The following is a 17,274-nucleotide window of genomic DNA, read 5'->3' as shown; positions in this document are numbered from 1 at the left end:
TACGTGACAAAGCCTGCACAATATGTTTCCGGATTTATCTAATCTCACAAGTGGCATGTCCTCGTTAGAGGCTTGTGAAATCGTCTGGTGAGATTTATAAAAAGATGCTAGATCAGACATTTGAAGCCACACCTTCAATTTTAACCTCGACTTCTCAGGACTATTTATTCACCATTTCAACATCCTAGAAATTACACAGTTACAAAGGTAATGTTGTAAATGTTATCTAGTAATATGGAACCGCTTCCATAAAAGCACTGAATCTGGAACATTTTCCTGCATTTTCCCTATGTGAGAACACAAATGCAAATGTTGCTCCAGACATTTTCCAGAACTTTTCTTATCAGCAGGAAAATCACTGAAAGATTCACAGCAAGCGAGTCGGCACTCTACCCAGGTGCCACCCCACACCTGAATATTCTGGAAACTTTCCTTCTGTTGTGACTCAGATAATCTCCTGCTGCGTTCAAACTGCAGAAAACTTGTGGACGCAATTTTCCTGATGTTTTCTGATGTTCATGTCTGAAAACAGCTTAGGAATCACACGCTACACCTTTTATGCGATGATGCTGCTTTACAGATTAAAAAAAAAGAAAGAAAGGTCTTAGCCATTAGAGGACAAAATGTTAAACCTTTTTCACATTAAAAGGAAAGCAGAAAACTGTATGAGCCACCGGAAGCATCCTGAATGCAAATCCAACCACTACACCGCTAAGAGTGAAAGGAGATGGTCTGTGATTTAATTGTCTGATGCCGTCAGTCTTGTGATGTGTGGGAGATGTGCAGAGTCCGTGCGAGCAGCAGAAGACGCCGAGCCACAAAGAGTCTCATTGTTTTGATCTGTGCCTCCCACGTTGATGATGCGACAGGCAGGAAGGATCTGACACCGCGCAGCTCACAGGCCTCGCAGCAACACCTGTTTCTGTAGCTCTGTGCACTTTGAGCTCGTGGACACTGTCATCAGTTTTACACCCCGAGCCCAGTGAAGCTGTAAAGTGGTTCCCACACTCGCAGACAGAGACTCCAAAAGTGAACCGTAAAACCAATCCAATAATAATGTGGTTCCTAAGGAACTTCGCCATCTTTAAATAAGGAGCCTCGCACTTACACTCTGTGGACACAGTTTACTTCAGTCCATTTTTCTTTAGCTTGCATTCGACAGCTGGACCTATAGTAAGTGCGTCTCTGGACAGTTATCCTGCTGGGTTAGTTGGTGTCGAGTAGCATTATGGACATGTAAGAAATATTGTAAGCGTATAAGAGAATGAGTATGAGCTTTAGTTGCTTTTTTTCTCTCTCTCAGCAACAGTCCAGAATCTAAAGATCTTCATTTTATTATCGCGAAAGAAAAAAGAACAAGAAATCTTCACAATGGAGAAACAAATGGATATTAACAAATATGACAAAGTGAGTGGGCAAGCACAACTTCAACACTTAATTTATTATAAAAAAGAAAGTTTCTAATAGATTTTGAATTCATTCAAATTGTTTCAGCAGTTGTTCATTTCATTTTCCTGATATTCCACGCGTCACTAGGAGAATTTTGACACTTTCTAAGTATATTAACCAAATGCGGAGCAGCAAGAGGACCTGTCCTCAGCAGCCGGTGGAAAATAATTTTACTTCAATTTTGTGCTCCGAAACCCGCCTGTGGTGGATCGTCACCGCAGCACGGTTTCAAACGAGTACCGTTTGCCACTGCAAGGTACCTCAGATGAGGTCGCGTGTTTTTCTTCTTCTTCTACACACTGTAAGGTGGCACCATCAGAAGAACTGTCAGTTTCTATAGATACCAACCACTAGCCACCCTCCCCCTTCTGTACCTACACGCTGTAGACTTGCTGTAAACAGGAAGTGCTTTCAAAATCTTTTTTGAACGTGGCCCTTCACTGGTTTTAGGTCATTTTCCCTGGTGTAACACGAGGCACAAATGAGTCAAAGGTGCTGTGAGGGCAGAGTCGTTTATGTGGTTCACTGCTTTTTAAAGGTTTTTGTACTTTAGTGTTTTGTTGCAGGAAAGTTTCATGGGTTTATCTTTCATATTCTTTTTTGCAGTATATTGAAGTATTCTGAGTGGAAATTTTGGAGAAGTTTCTGTCAGAAGGCCCCTGAGGCATTGTCTGCAGATTAATGAGCCTGCCAGTATTAAGACCTTATCACTTTTTCCAGTCTGCCACCTGTTCGTCAGACTTCTATTCAGGACTGGACGGGCACTGGAGATGGAGAAGAGGGGGAGAAAGGAAACCTCTTAATTAGCACAGACCTGAGAGCTGCTCTTGTATTGCTCTCTCGGAGACGCGCCCTTCTCCGAGAAGATGTATAATAACTGGAGTTGAAAGCCGTTAAAGCTCACTTATAGAAACCTTGTGGTCATTTGAGATGAGTCAGTGGATCTTTTGGCAGTGTTCGCTTACGTTTTCACATGCTCTGTTGCCTAACTGTTGCTGCTTTGGAGGATTTTGGTGATTAGTTTGTTTTTTTACAGTTATCTGCTGTTTTATGTAGTAGTTTTACTCCCTGTCTCAATTTCTGTATAAACATTTATATCTATATTTATAACTTCAATATATAATGGTTTAATATTCCTGGCGGCTCTTTGCTGGGTTTGAATACATTTCAGGCCACTTTTGTTACAATTGTGTAAAATAATCAGATGAATCATGCTAATCCTGGTTTTTGCCGCGTGTGTGTCTGTGTCCGTTTGTTTGTTTATGGACGCTCCTGTAGACGACCACCAGCCAGGCCATCTTTCGGCTGCAGTCAGGAGTGTGCCAGCTCTTCAGAGACACCCTCACCACAAAGGGCTTTGTGGAGATCCAGACCCCGAAAATCATATCAGGTACAAAGACTATCTCTGTCACATTGATCCTGCCTCATGGGGAAAAGTAAGATAACAATGGAAGCACATTTGTTACCATAACACCGCCCACAGGTGTCCAGTGAGTCATCGTGTGACATTTGTAAATTAAACTTCCTGCTCGGGTTGTCCTTTTTTTTTCTTCTTTCTTTTTAGGCGGCAATTCAATTCAGGAACCAAACTTGAAGTTCAGTTGAAGCTGACAAAACGGTTTTAGTGATTAATGGGAGTTTCTGAAACAAAAAACAGTCTTGCACAAGAAGGTATTAGACAAGAGTTTTATTGTTTCAGACGAATCAGAAATGTAATCCAGACCCCTGGGGATTTTGGTACATCGATCAACTCTCATATTTCCACACAGCGTCCTTCTAATTTGACAGGGGTGGTTTTTCCTTAAGCCTGCTCCCAAAAGGCCTTATCCCACATCACTGAATAAAGGGAAGACTCAACATTCAGAACATAGTTATTTTAGCTTTTCTCTGCATCGGCCCCTCTCGTCCTTGAAATGCTTTCTCAACAGCAGGGGCCTCATTTATAAAACAGTGCGCAGGATCCATACTTTAGGTGTAAAGCTCACAAACGCAGAAAATGGCGAGATTCATAAAACCGTGCGCATGGACACCTGCAGGCAATGATCCCTTATATAAATCATCGCAAATGCGCGCATGTGGATCAGCCTCACACTCTGCCATCTATACGCCCACATCCAAGCATAAATGGTCAATACAAAGCACCTTGTGAATGTTGATGCATAGAAATGAGCCCGGTGATCAGTGGCTGAGAAACCCAAGAAAATAATTTTTATGGACTCAAGGTTTCTGACGAAAGCTGACAGCACAGTCGTGGTCACTGCAGCGATTTGACACAAAAACTCTGTCTGAAAACTATCAACTGGACTCATCTTTAATGCTGTTTGATGGTATCTTGGACTTCTGTATCTGACGTGGTTTGAAGTGAAGAGGTATATTCCGATGACAGACCCTAATGAATTATACGTATAATGACGCCTCTCACATTTCATTTCTACAATCTGGCTTCTAGTCACCACCTCACCATCTGCATCACAAATGTCTCCAAATATGTTTGTACAGATGTGGGTCAGATTTTTCGTACAGATGCGCACATTGTCCCGTCAAGTTCGGTTTTACAGATCCCAACTTTTGCGTGAGAAGTGGCGTAGACCTCATTCAGGCCCTGTTGGTTATAAGTGAGGCGCCAGGTCTGAGATACATTCTTATGCTGAAATTCATTTATTTTATGATAATGACAGTTGTACACAAACACATCTTTATTCTAAAATCATCAATTTCAATGTTATATTGAATAATAAAAGATGAATATGATTCTGTGTTCCACACTGCACTAATCTCTCGTCCTCGGCCTATCACGTGCCTCTCAGATTTGAAACAAACGGTGGCAAAACCTCTCTCTCACTTCCTCTTTTCTCAAAGAGCCAATGATATTCGCCAAGCACCCAGAGTATTTGAATTCAAAACTGCCTGCTCTTTTGTTTTGGCGGCACCTGTAAATCGTCTGTGTACTTTTTTTTTTGCAAAAACCCACACCTTCCTGCCTGCGTGCCACCACCCATAGCACATACAGTTTGTGCCATGCAAACCCCCACCCTAACAATATTATTGACGACATGAGAATGTCAGATATTGCCCACTGACGTCTTTCAAAAAGGGAACCACAAATGTGTTATTTAAGTCTGGTTTATGTTATATAATTCTGTGACCTGTATTTCGTTTGTTTTGAAAAACACAACCAGGAAACTTTCTGTAGTCTTTAATCAGGAGGTTCAAAAAATATTATTTTGCCATCATCCAACAGTTTGCAGGCAAAAAGACTGAGAAATATCTAAAAAAGACTGTAAATACTCTAAACTGAAACTTTCAGTGAAAGTGTAATATAAGGTAAATCATCACTAGTGTGGTGGTGAGTCAAGTTATTTCAAGTCAAGGGTGTTTGTCAAACCCTCCATCAGGTCTTTTTTCAAAATATATAATTTCATGTCTAAAAGTTGTCTTCTTTTGTCACCTGTAGCTGCCAGTGAAGGTGGAGCAAATGTCTTCACCGTGTCTTACTTTAAGACCAGCGCCTACCTGGCCCAGTCTCCCCAGCTCTACAAGCAGATGTGCATCTGTGCCGACTTTGAAAAGGTCTTCTGTGTGGGGCCAGGTAAGAAACACCTTCCGTCTGTCCCCTGGGTATACGCTCATTCACTTATGAGAGCGAAACGAGCAGCCGGATTGTTGTGAAAACTCTGGACCCTATTAACTGAGATGTCAGTTTTTAAAAAATGTAGCTTATTGACAGAGTGGGACTTGTTAAAGACTTTATGATGCTGTACTGGATTCAAGAGTATTCACAGCTCTGTAGGTGCACTAACACTGCCACCATTTGATTAAATATTAACAGTATGTTGCTTTTTTTTTTTTTAAAGTTGATAAAAAAAAAATCTCACTCCAGATAAAATAAAACATTTAGGAGAAGGATGCACATCTAGGATTCCACTGGCGGACACATGGTCCTTGTTTTCTCCTCTGTAGCTACTGTACACAAAGAAATCAAGGGGCTTTATGGTCATCACTGCTTCTAAGGCACCAATGTGCTCACTGCTGTTGCCTTAGTTACAGTCGCACTGATTTAGCAAGTAAGGAGAATTGGTACCTCGTGTGTACGTCTGGCCCTGTGAATATCCACATTTATAATGGCATACATACTGTCATTGAGAAATAGTGTGCATGCGAACGGCCCTGATTTCAACTGTGGATGTTGACATACATTGAATCAACAGGTTTGCGTGTAGTTGTATCACTCCAACAGTTCTGGACCTGTGAAATGAACAGAACAGAAGCTTGGTTTCACATTCGTGAGACATTGTCAGGCTCATACACAAGTCTCTGGCTGTCTGCAGCTTATCATATGCAGGAATCATCATGCCATTAATTCATACCTGCAAACCATCATCGGTCGTGATCTCTCAGCGATCACCTATAAGGTAATCAGCACTGGTTTAGTTTATAGGACTCAAAAAACACAGAGTGCTTTACAATCCATTACGTGAAAGTTCTTTAAGTTTTAACTCTTTAGCGTAAGATGAGTTTTTTTTCTGTGTGACATAATACTCTTCGATGAAGCACAAATGTGAATGGCGACACATCCTTGTTTCACGAGATATTTTTGGGGTAAGACTGCCCCCTCTGCCCTCTAAGAATTTAGAGGGCAGATTTTGAACTTGAAGACCCTTCACAAGGACCCCTGCCTCGTGACCTGCTCCTTTGTTCATTAAAGTGATGCATCGGCCCCGGTTATGGGATGATACAGATTTTTTTTGTTTTATTAAAAGATGTGTTGAAAGCTCCCACTTCTCCTCTACTTCCATGTATTCATTCATCTGTGTTACATCTGCGTTGTTTCAGTTTTCAGGGCAGAGGACTCCAACACCCACCGTCACCTGACTGAGTTTGTGGGTCTGGATATTGAAATGGCCTTCAACTACCACTACCACGAGGTGATCGACTCCATCACCGACACCATGGTTCAGATCTTCAAGGGCCTGAGAGACAAGTAAGATTCAGGTTTATAAAGCTCAAATTGTTTTCTTTTGTTGGACTTAAACTTTTGCACAAGGAACAAAATGTACAGTATATTGCACGTTTCAGGTTTTACACTGTTTGAAAGGATCCGTTCCTGGTGTGGAAATGTCCTGGTTGGCAAAAGGTCTAAATATTGTATGTCTCAGAAAAGCCATTTCATCTGCTGAATCCAGATTAAATACATCATCATTCACGCTGCTGTCTCGGTCAATGTAATGATGTGGCTCTATTGCCACCTAGTGGTTTGAACGAGTGGTGCACATGTAATGAGCTGAGATGACTGGGAAAAAAAAGATGAAGGTAAAACTCATTTTATTGTATGGAACCTGCAGCATTTCTGGCCTTGTGCCCATGGATGACAGTGTTGTTTAGACTTAAGTATTACACTCCTTTCCTTTTTTTATTTTACCCATCATGGTTGCACTGCTGAAGAATACTCCTCTCTATTCTCACACAGGTTGCCTCAATCTTATTTTTCAGTTTCATCTCCTCTTCTGCTTAATTGCTGACTGCGGGCAGCGCATGGATGAGGTCTGTTCCTCCTGCTGTAAAGTCCCGCGTAGTCAAAGCCGACCTCTAAAAAAAGAAATCATTAATTTTATATTTACGGCACCTGCTCTCTGTTGTGTAAATAGAAAACCACTTCAGTAGAAAAAAAGAAAGATAAGCTTCTGGTGCCTGCCTCTTTTGATTCTCACTTTGCTCACACACTTTGGATTCTGAATGATGTCCAACTATATGTCCATTGTTTGCTTGTTTTCCTGGTACGCTCTTGGTATGAATTGACAGATAGGACAGACACATGCCCGTCAATTTGTACTAGCTCATAAGAAAACCTCTTTGAACGCGAGGTTAACCAAATGTGCTCCGTCTTACAACCGGCACAAAGCACGACGCAAGTTTCTTTTGCTTCTTTCAAAACCGACACAGATCATTTTCCCATCCAGCGCCCACTTTGTTCAAAAAGCAAATGCACATGCGCCCGTCTGAGTGCCCACAGGCATGTTGGATTTAAAAACGAGGTGTGATAGCGCCGACAATGCATATGCATATCTTGAAGCGGCGGAAGGCGATTGATCAACAAAAAGCTGGTCTACTCATTCGCTCTTACTACCAGGCAAAATCTGCCATTATAATTGAAATCCACCTCGGTGCAAGGGCACCTGGCGTTCCCCTCTCATCGGTTTATTATTGCACGTTACAACAAAAACACGCCCAGAGTTTAACAAAGAGCCAGAGTATTATGACAATAAGTATTGTAAACCATGCACCTTCCTTCAACATCTTTTTCCACCGTTGAACTGGCGTCTGATTCGCCCCACATGCTCTTTCCCCATGCACTTTAAGACCATGTGCTCAGATGGTTGAAATAGAATCCCTTGTCTCACTGAAACACGGATCCAGAGATGAGTCAGATCAGGCCACGTGCCAGGATGGCTGCAGATGGCAGCCCCGGTGTTATACTGTAAACTGAAAAGTCACTTGTGGTAAGTTTCAACTTATGACCATTTGTTCCTCTTTTTCAGGATTGTGTTTTTTATTCGTTCTCAGGACTTTCCACACTGTTTCTCCTTGACACATTGAATGATTTTGCGTGTGCGTTTCAGTCAACGGATGACTCTCAGGTTTCTGTTATTTGACTCGTGTTGTTTTCAAAACAAGTTCTGCTTATTAGATATCTTTTCTAATCAAGATAAATGCTGCTGTTCTGTCTCCACACTTTGTATTTCTAATTTTATCCACCAAATACCCAACGTTTTCACTCGGGTCTGTTTGTTTGTCTGTCACCAGGGAAAGGTAAAAAGTACTGAACCAACACTGAAACCCTGTAGGAGGATGTGGTCTGGGCTGGGGAGAACCCATTACATTCAGGGGCAGATCCTGCTTCAGGTGGCAGATCCAGGATTTTTCCCCGCACTACTAAAAATTGCAATTTTGTCAATTTATCAGGAATTGGTGCTTGGATTTGATCACACATTTGTGGTGTTGAGATCTATGAGTTTGTACAATTTGGTGCCTCATCATCTTCCCTTTCTTCTATTTTCTGTTATAAGAGCTAGACAGACATGTGGGATTGTTTGGCCTTGGTGGAGGTACGTTACGTCCTCTACTCGCTCAGTACATAACGAGTTGAAAGGTACTGTCTTTTCCATTGAAGTATTTCTTCGGCCTCCACTAGCCGTGCTTTGCTCCAGTTCTGGTGAGAGAGAGCATGTAGAGTGGCTTGGAGATGATTGAGGTCGAAGAAATTTAGATTTAAAGACGATAAGGCCTTAGGTTACTGAAATGTTATCTCACAAAGTGACTGTCCAGGGTGGGCTTTGACCCTCGTTGTGTTAACAACCAAAAGCCAATTTGTCCGTGTGGGTTGGAATTCTGTGCCTTGATTAGTCATTTTTTCAATGTGTGTGTGTTTATGTTTTTCTGCGTCAGCTTCCAGACGGAGATCCAGACGGTGAACAAGCAGTTTCCCAGTGAGCCCTTCAAGTTCCTGGAGCCCACTCTAAGGTTGGAGTTCACCGAGGGCGTGGCCATGCTGCGCGAGGCAGGGGTGGAGATGGGGGACGAGGAGGACCTCAGGTCAGACTGCTTCACACGCCCTGTGACCCACTTCCAGCTCATCTTGTCAGATGATTTCATTAGATAACAGCAGAAAAAATTGAATATCCCGAGTCTAAAGAGAAGTGAAACATCAGACTCAGCAACTTTGTAAGATTCAAGTGAATCTTCTCATGTGTGGGACATAATGTACATAGAAGCATAAATACACTAATAGACACTTATATCATTTTATAATATACAGTTGCAGGCAAGTTACAGGTAAACACAACAAGATTAAGTTATCAGTACAAACACATAATTCCCTTGTCTGTTGTTCTGCAGTACTCCCAACGAAAAGCTGCTTGGCCGTCTCGTCAAGGAAAAGGTACGTTCAGGGCCCGGAGTGTCAAAATATGAATATTGCCTGACTGGACACCACTGTGCCAGCAGGCTCATGAGATTGCTCCGAGAAACCAAAGTGATCTAGTTATCAATTCATAACACCTGGGCCACAGTGAATTCTCCACTTGGCTTGAGTTAAAATTAATATTTAGAATGGTAAATATTGAGTTTATTTACAACAAGGCCCTGGTGAGCACTGCCCATGGCCAAACCAACACACTGAGGAGTGTTAGCCAAAGGCAGAGACAGATTTGTTTGTATAAATGTACTTTCAAAAAAAAAAAAATGATGGTTACATCATATGACATCCTGCAGCATGGTGGACGTTACGGTGAAGAACTACGACTATAAAGGAAAAGTTTACTAAGCAGTTTATTATATTTCATTCATCAATCCTCAGTTACTCGACTGATGGCTGTTTGTATCATTTTTTTTCAGTATGACACTGACTTCTATGTGCTGGATAAGTACCCACTGGCTGTCAGACCCTTCTACACGATGCCTGATCCAAGCGACCCCGTAAGTCTCTCTCTCGCACGCACGCACACACACGCACAGTGTAAGCAAAACTCCTAGAAGTTTGGTCATAAAAAATTGACACGAACAGTTTGTCTTAAGTACCATAATTTTTATAGCATAATGTGAAATCTGCAAGCAGTGTCACAGAAGTGGAACTGCAACATTTTGTTTTGGCTTTAGTTAGGTTTATCTTGTCTTGGTGGAATCTCTGTGAAATATCGTCTACTCTTTGATCAAGACAGTCGACTTTTTTTCTGTCTCCATGTTTACATCTTTTAGTTTTGTATGTCAGGGTCTTTTTTTCTCTCTCTCTCTCCCTTTCTTTCATTGAAAGATGTGTGTATCGCTTGATTCTTCACATCTCAGGTGATATGTCGTCTTGTTTTCTTTTTTATCAGAAATATTCCAACTCGTACGACATGTTCATGAGGGGCGAGGAGATCCTGTCTGGAGCTCAGAGAGTCCACGATGCCCAGCTCCTGACTGAAAGAGCCACCCATCACCAGATTGGTGAGAGCCAGTGTAGAGATGTTTGTGTGAAGGGACATTGTGATTTACATGTGGTTTGTGTCTCCCTCTATTGGAGAATAGTGGGAATTACAGTGGGATTGATGGTTTGAAAAGTGACTTTCGAAAAATGTAACCTCATTCTTTTCATGATACTATAGACCTGGAGAAGATCAAGGCATACATTGACTCCTTCCGGTATGGAGCACCCCCACATGGCGGTGGAGGCATTGGTAAGAAATCTCAATTTTGGTGAACCCAGAGAAGACCTTTTCTGATTAGCTGATAATGCTGTGCTTTAAGAGCCATATCATTTCAGACTGTAGTTCAATATGACTCCAGGTCTGATGTCTTGGTGGATTTCAATGGCAGAAACAAAGATGTGTTGAGTGATTGAACTGTCGTCCTCCACAGGCCTGGAGAGAGTCTGCATGCTGTACCTTGGTCTCCATAACGTACGCCAGACCTCCATGTTCCCACGTGACCCCAAGCGCCTGACACCTTGAACCCCTTCCACCGCGGGGACAAACCCAATCATCCTGGACTAACACACAGACGCTGGTGATGGGGAAACAATACTAATCCAGAAAAGGAGAGGGTATCGGGGCGAGCTCCTTACTTTGACACTAACGTGCCACTGTGATTAACCATTATGATGAAAGAATAAGGGAGTTGTAACAGTAGGGTATATTTTATTGATTGGTGTGCATAGTTGTCCAACAACAAATAAGAGAGAGATTAAAGAGAGAGATTAAAGAGAAAGCGGAGCTGATCTGAGATTTAAGGAAGTTGCTAGAGACACAAACATAATCAATCTTTTTTAATAATGAGTCAGTGCTTGTCTAAGTTCTTTTCTATGTAGATGTTGAAGAAACGGCTTTAATACAGATAAGAGCCCCGCCCCCCCTACTACCAGCACAGATTTAGGACTAATGATTGAGGTCTCCAGCAGTATGCAAGTAACTACAGGTGTTTTGTAAGGAATCAACGGAACTAAAATCAAATCATGAAATACAAAACATACTCAAACCATCAATTGTTTTGTCTCCATTGTTGATTTTTATCCATCCCACCGTAAGTGGGGTATTTTTTCGCCCGCGTGTGTGTACACAAAATAACAAGAATGCATGGAGGGATTTTCAATGAGCTAAGTACTTAGGCGGATATCTCCAGATAATTCACTTTTGGAGCTTATTATATAGAAAATTATTCCTCATATTTCATGAAGAAGTAACAAAGAAGTCAGAAAATGAAATCATACAAATTTCAAAAATGAATTTCTCAAGGTATCTCTGCATCCTATAGGACTATAGACACAACCTAAATCATATATAGATTAAAAAAAAACATTTATGATCATATGGTAGGAAGGATGTCACTATGAAATGGCATTATTACAATGTGTGATTGGGGTATATACAGCATGTGCACAGCAGGGTGTGCATCGCCCTTTTCATTTTTGTTGAACCTCTCAATAAGGATCACACACTATTACTTATTAATTCACTATTGCTAAGGTTTGATAGACATAATTACTACACTGTTAAAACATGCACATTTTGTAGGGATTATCTACTAAAATACTACTCAAATATTTACAACTATACAGACTGCAAAAGCTTTAAAATCTCTCCTCATTCACACTTGGGAAACTGAGAGCTGTAAATCCACCTCCAGCATCATACAGTACAAGAAGAGATCACAGTGCTCGTGTGTTATTGCCACAAGAATATAAACAGTTTACAGTATAGTTGATGAATTAATTAAGTTTACCATTGACGGTTGAAAACCATGCCTCCTAATTTGCTCACTTGTGTGAAAGCAGGATTACGTTTAATGACAAATAAAATATACCGCGCGTACAAACTCTTCAGATGACGAGATGCGCTGTAAACCCAAGGTTCATTCAGTCACAGCTCCGCTGACTTGAAGGACGAAGAGAAAGATGTGAACAATGTCAACGTAGAGGGAGAGCGCCCCGTAGATGTACTCCTCCGGGCTGATGGCCAACTCCCGGTTCCCTATTAGTAGCTGCGTGTTGTATACCAAAAACTGACGGGGAAGGAGAGAGACGACATGAAGCAGAGTTGTCAATCGAGATGTGGTCAGACCATCAAATAGTACAACAACAGGAAAACCAGTAATACGCTTTCATTTCGTTCTCTTCAAATAAAGTATTGCCTACAAAAGATAGCTCAACAACTTGCTGCATTGCCACACTGGACGTGATCTTCATGTTCCCCATTTGAATCAGTCCTTATGTTTTCATAACCCGTGACATTTTCTTGGGAGCCGCCATCAGGCCAAAGTTGTCACCAGTGCAACAAATAAGAAAAGAGTTTACAGCCACGCTAGCTAAACTGTAAAACGTGTGTATGCACCCACAGAATGCTAACATACTCACAAGGACAGTGTTAGTATGCTGATCTTTAGTGGCGTGACAAAAAATTTTCATTCATTTTGCAAGTATTTGGTAATAAGGATTGGATATGGACAATTTTGACCAGTGTAAAGTTAAGGGATCACCAGTTATTACAGGAGGGAAACATTAAATTGGGTACAATTCACGTGAAACATCATCTGAGGACTATGAATCTATCCGTCTGTACGCTGTTGAGATACTTGGGACCAATGTGGTGAACCAACCAACATCCGCTTTCCGTGAGCTATAGCGTGACCAAGAATAAAAAGGGGAAAACTGGCATGAAATTCACAGATCATTTTCAATATCCCCAGGAAATGAACTATATCCGTCGGTCCACATTCACAGCCTGTTGCACAATTCTCAGACCAAAACAACGATATACCACAAATTATACAACTTCATATGATAAGCACATTGCCGTGTCATTTTCTGAGCAACTTTTTTGGTGCCACGGTAAAGACAAACCTGTGGGACTTCAGACTATAGATATTAAATTGTCAACTATTCGGTCTAATTAATAATTGTGTATTTCAGGGTGTCAGGACTATTTTGCCTCTTGTCATCGTGCTTAAGTCCATGAGGGTTCAGACTCACCAGAGTGTAAACGATGGCTCCAATTGCGGCATAGAGCATATGCAGCCAGGGGACCTGTGGAGTGACAGAAGAAAGGCCTTTGAATGTGAACACAGATACACCCCGCCGAGCCGCTGCTCCTCACTCTGAGAAACACAAGTCGAGAGAACGAATTCAAAAGCTTTGACCGGAGTCCTCACATATTGGAAGGAGAGGACGATCGCTGTAACAATCCCTATGATCATGAGCAAAACGGCAGCGACGGAGAGAAGGCCCCCGCAGGAGGTGAAATCCACCTGTGATGAGAAACGAGTCATTAACGGGATGAAAGTGGAGCTAATGGGCTTCAAGTCACATGAAAGAGCAGTCGAGATCATTTGAAAGAGGATCAAAATAAGGGTGTAAAAAATGTATATAAAGAAATTATAATTCTTTTTTCAAAAGGGGGGAGGACATGCACTAGCCAGAAATGTAACTTATTCATCTTGGGTTGCATCAGACGGAGAAGTTGAATTCTTGTCCCAAAATGTTATAAATATTTAAAGGAACTCAGTGCCCCATTGTAATGCGAGACAAAGGCGTTCTTTTACACTGACAACAAAGACATTCTCTGACGAGCCACAGGCCACTCGGCTACAGAGACACAGTTTACAGTCTCCGTCTACCTTGGTTTGGAAGCAGAAGACTGTGACGGCGATACAAACTAATGCCGTTATTCCCATGGCGAGGAACACGGCTTTTGTGTCGTAATAGCTGTGAAAGACAGACGTCGTGATTAAAACAAAACATCGGTCAATAATAACGGTAATGATGATACGTCATTATGAAAATGCTCTCTCTCTGACTTTCTGTTTCGCGCTGGCTGAATTGCCTGAGTTGGAGCCAAAAACAAACAAACCTTGAGATTGTTCCAGACATGTAAGACAAGGCGAGAGTCTGCAAGAGAAAACATGAAAACTATGCGTCATGAAGGACAGAGTGGGTTCTAGCTTGTTCTATTTTTTCAGGGTTCTGTCTTTTTTTTTCAATGTGGTTGCCTTTGTTTTGTTTCATGCAACTCAAATGATCACTAATTGTCGGCGATACCATAATCAATATTGGCTTGTGAGTCATAATCTAATAAACAATACGTACAAATACTCCCAGCAGCACAAGATTCCATGGGAAACGTCTCCTGGGCAAACAAAAAATTGTGATGAATATTTTAAGAGGTGCACGAATGAAAGTATAACTGGTTTTGAATACTGGAATAAGATGTAACAACAAAACTATTTTCTGTCTCGTTCAGGCTCACCTTGGCCCTTTGCAGCAGATGAGAATGCAGTACACCAAAAAGTAAACCACACTGTGGAGAGATAAATCCTTCAGATTGTTAGTGTATATAACATTGTGTCGTGAGAATAACCGCACTGAGATATTGTTGATTACGGGGAGCTGCTCTTAAAAAATTGAACTTTAAGTATCTTTTTGTTTTGTTCCTAGAGAGTGTAACTCACAAGGATGCCCAGTAGATGCAAGGGTATCTGATGACAAACAGCCGCACTGGGTCACTATGAAAGCACAGGCACAACAGACTGTTCTTCATCCCCCGGCAGACACGTTAAGCAGTGAGCTGGAATATTTGTGCTGGGATGCAGAGGCAACACTTACACAAACGTAAAGACGGCAACGACTGAAAAGGTGACGGCGAGCTGTGCCGTTAAAATTAGGTAAACCTGCCCAAATACACAAAAGCAAATAGTTCTGTTGAGCACACAAGAAAACAGATCAGTAGGTGTAGATGAGGATTAACAGGGTTGTTATAGACAACAAGAAAACAGTTTGAACCTGTGTTTGAGGCTTGACCAACGTTGAAAAGCCTTACCTTTCTGATGAAGGCATGTCGAACAGATGTGCTCTCCCACTGGGCGCTCAGAAGATCCTCCATGTCTCCTGCAGAATTGGGAATAGCGAAGTGGTGATTTATTATTTTCTTTGTCAGTCTTGGGAGCTAAATATGATCAAAATGCAGGATGTGATCAACTGAAGTCCTGCGGCATTTCCTCAGAACCTGAGTTGGACGCAAGCACTCCAGCAGACAGAGTCGGTATTGTGGTGGGCATCCCCGACGGAGAGAAACCAGGGGCTGCCCACATGCCGGCCTGTGGGTAGACACCCTCCTGGCCCCAGTAGCCAGGCGGCCCGGGGAACATGCGTGGACTGGCGCTGTAGGACGGAGGCGGTGGATGCGGGGAGCCATGTTGTGCCTGGTGGGGGTAGTTTCCGTTCTTAGGGCGGTGCACTGCGTCCTCATAAGGTGGAGGACTGTCCTCTTTAGATGACATGGTCACCTAGAAGAAAGGATAAGTGGTGACTCATACTGTACATATAATGTACTGGTGCCACATACTGACAAGAGAAGATGATACATAAGATAAAATAAGACAAGGGGGAAACAGCAGTGTTACAGCAGCCAAGTTGGAATTTTTTAAAAAGCAATAAGCAATATGAACAAAATATAAATACCATATACAGAGCAGCAGTAACAATAATGAAGCAAAAAATATTGCACGGTTGATAATTGCACTCAATTGGAATTAAATGAATATTGCACTTTTAAGTGTTTAAGAGTAAACAGTTTTCATGTATAAAGCATACTGGTCAATATGTTACATACAGTGATCCAGTTAATTGTTATGTACTATTATCACATCTACTAAATATAATGAGGTTATTATATAATTGTGTGTGTGTGTGTGTGTTGGGGGGGGCGGGGTACAACACATTCAAAACCACATTGTAACAATGGTACAATCCCAAGTTCTGTATTATTATTATTATCTGTTGGCAAAAAAAGTCCACATCTATGTACTGTATAACGAATACATTCACATGTACTGTAATACAACCTAGTTATCCTAGAAAAGTCTAGAGCAACTATTAACACAAATGACACTCCAAATGTTACTTACCTGTCAGCTAAAGCTCAAGATGTGAGCACTGTACTTCGGTCCTTTCTCTCCCTGCAAGTTAACATTACCTCGGGGGGGATGTCGTCTTTGTAACAGGATATGCTCCCTGAAACCCACACTGTTACCGGTGTGTCACGGAGACTGGTTGCTCTGGCTCCCATTCAGAATAATAAAAAGAACAATTATGTTAGTTAGATATTAGGGAACGCTCATAGTGAGCTCTGAGCTGCTTTGTTTAAGCTTTCATCCTGTGACAGGCCCACTGTATTTTTCCATCCAAGTTAACTCAAATGTTCTAAAATAATACACAGTCTACTGCACTTTGTGTAATCTTACAATAAAAACCAATACAAGTTTAATAACCACACGGGCAATTTGGTTTAGGGCAGTGAAAAACAAACAAAAAAAAGACACACATGCACTGACACACATAAAGAACAACAATAACAACAACAACAACAACAAATAAGACTAAATAAAAGAGCTGTTCAGTTGTGTTGAGTCAAAAGTGAAATTGCTTTCAAAATCAAAAACTAGGTAGTAATCAATATATACATGATTGACACAATTAATTAAATAGTCCACATGGCTGATAGCATTAAAGTGTGATTGTCCGTTTTCATGTGACAAGGACATTATGCGTGGCTAGATTGTTTAGAAGTCGACTAATACTGGCTCCTATGTAGACGGCATATACATAAATTGATAAATGTGGAACTAACTAGTAGGTGTCACAAAGATACAAAAAGGAAAATGCTGGGCTACAACCTCAAAACTTAAAACATATATTAACCTTAAAATGAAGTCACAATCATTAATTTACATAATTTAAATTACGTATATTATTATTTATAATAACGTAATTTGTCACACATTGGCCTTTTTTTTGTTTCTTTC

The 17,274-nt window shown here is 41.3% G+C and overlaps 2 protein-coding genes across 4 annotated transcripts in view; one reads left to right on the top strand and one right to left on the bottom strand.

Moving 5' to 3' along the window:
• The window catches only part of dars1 (aspartyl-tRNA synthetase 1), a 27,613-nt gene extending 16,149 nt beyond the window's left edge, over window positions 1-11,464 (top strand). The window contains exons 10-18 of the mRNA XM_035651517.1: window positions 2,728-2,839; window positions 4,904-5,038; window positions 6,283-6,430; window positions 8,893-9,039; window positions 9,343-9,385; window positions 9,841-9,921; window positions 10,320-10,431; window positions 10,590-10,661; window positions 10,843-11,464. Coding sequence (XP_035507410.1) covers window positions 2,728-2,839; window positions 4,904-5,038; window positions 6,283-6,430; window positions 8,893-9,039; window positions 9,343-9,385; window positions 9,841-9,921; window positions 10,320-10,431; window positions 10,590-10,661; window positions 10,843-10,934 — 942 coding nt within the window. The 3' untranslated portion in view covers window positions 10,935-11,464. The remainder of the gene's footprint in view (window positions 1-2,727; window positions 2,840-4,903; window positions 5,039-6,282; window positions 6,431-8,892; window positions 9,040-9,342; window positions 9,386-9,840; window positions 9,922-10,319; window positions 10,432-10,589; window positions 10,662-10,842) is intronic.
• Window positions 11,465-17,274, bottom strand: LOC118320584 (protein lifeguard 3-like). 3 transcript variants are annotated; one of them, XM_035651522.2, is made up of 12 exons: window positions 16,378-17,274; window positions 15,477-15,756; window positions 15,291-15,358; window positions 15,077-15,141; window positions 14,923-14,976; window positions 14,721-14,771; window positions 14,561-14,600; window positions 14,325-14,362; window positions 14,092-14,179; window positions 13,627-13,722; window positions 13,448-13,501; window positions 11,465-12,480 (listed from the first exon to the last, which is right to left on the bottom strand). In XM_035651522.2, the coding sequence occupies exons 2-12, from the start codon at window positions 15,748-15,750 to the stop codon at window positions 12,331-12,333; spliced, it is 978 nt and encodes a 325-aa protein (XP_035507415.1). In that variant the 5' UTR covers window positions 15,751-15,756; window positions 16,378-17,274; the 3' UTR covers window positions 11,465-12,330. The 3 variants fall into 3 exon arrangements, with proteins under 3 accessions (XP_035507415.1, XP_035507413.1, XP_035507414.1); XM_035651520.2 differs by having other exon boundaries at window positions 13,448-13,722; XM_035651521.2 differs by lacking the exon at window positions 16,378-17,274 and having other exon boundaries at window positions 13,448-13,722; window positions 15,477-15,962.

This window comes from Scophthalmus maximus, chromosome 14, assembly GCF_022379125.1.
Source record: "Scophthalmus maximus strain ysfricsl-2021 chromosome 14, ASM2237912v1, whole genome shotgun sequence".
NCBI lineage: Eukaryota > Metazoa > Chordata > Actinopteri > Pleuronectiformes > Scophthalmidae > Scophthalmus > Scophthalmus maximus.
The sequence above is the reverse complement of the archived record's forward strand: the minus strand, read 5'-3'. Positions and strand labels throughout refer to the sequence as shown.

What these genes read in the sequence shown, in the direction of transcription:
- LOC118320584 (XM_035651520.2), bottom strand. Translation starts at nt 15,750, where the DNA reads ATGTCATCTAAAGAGGACAGTCCTCCACCTTATGAGGACGCAGTGCAC. An exon ending in TGCATCTACTGGGCATCCTT is followed by an intron (nt 14,772 to 14,922) that starts GTGAGTTACACT and finishes ATCTCTCCACAG; the next exon opens with TGTGGTTTACTTTTTGGTGT. An exon ending in TTGTGCTGCTGGGAGTATTT is followed by an intron (nt 14,363 to 14,560) that starts GTACGTATTGTT and finishes TTTCTCTTGCAG; the next exon opens with ACTCTCGCCTTGTCTTACAT.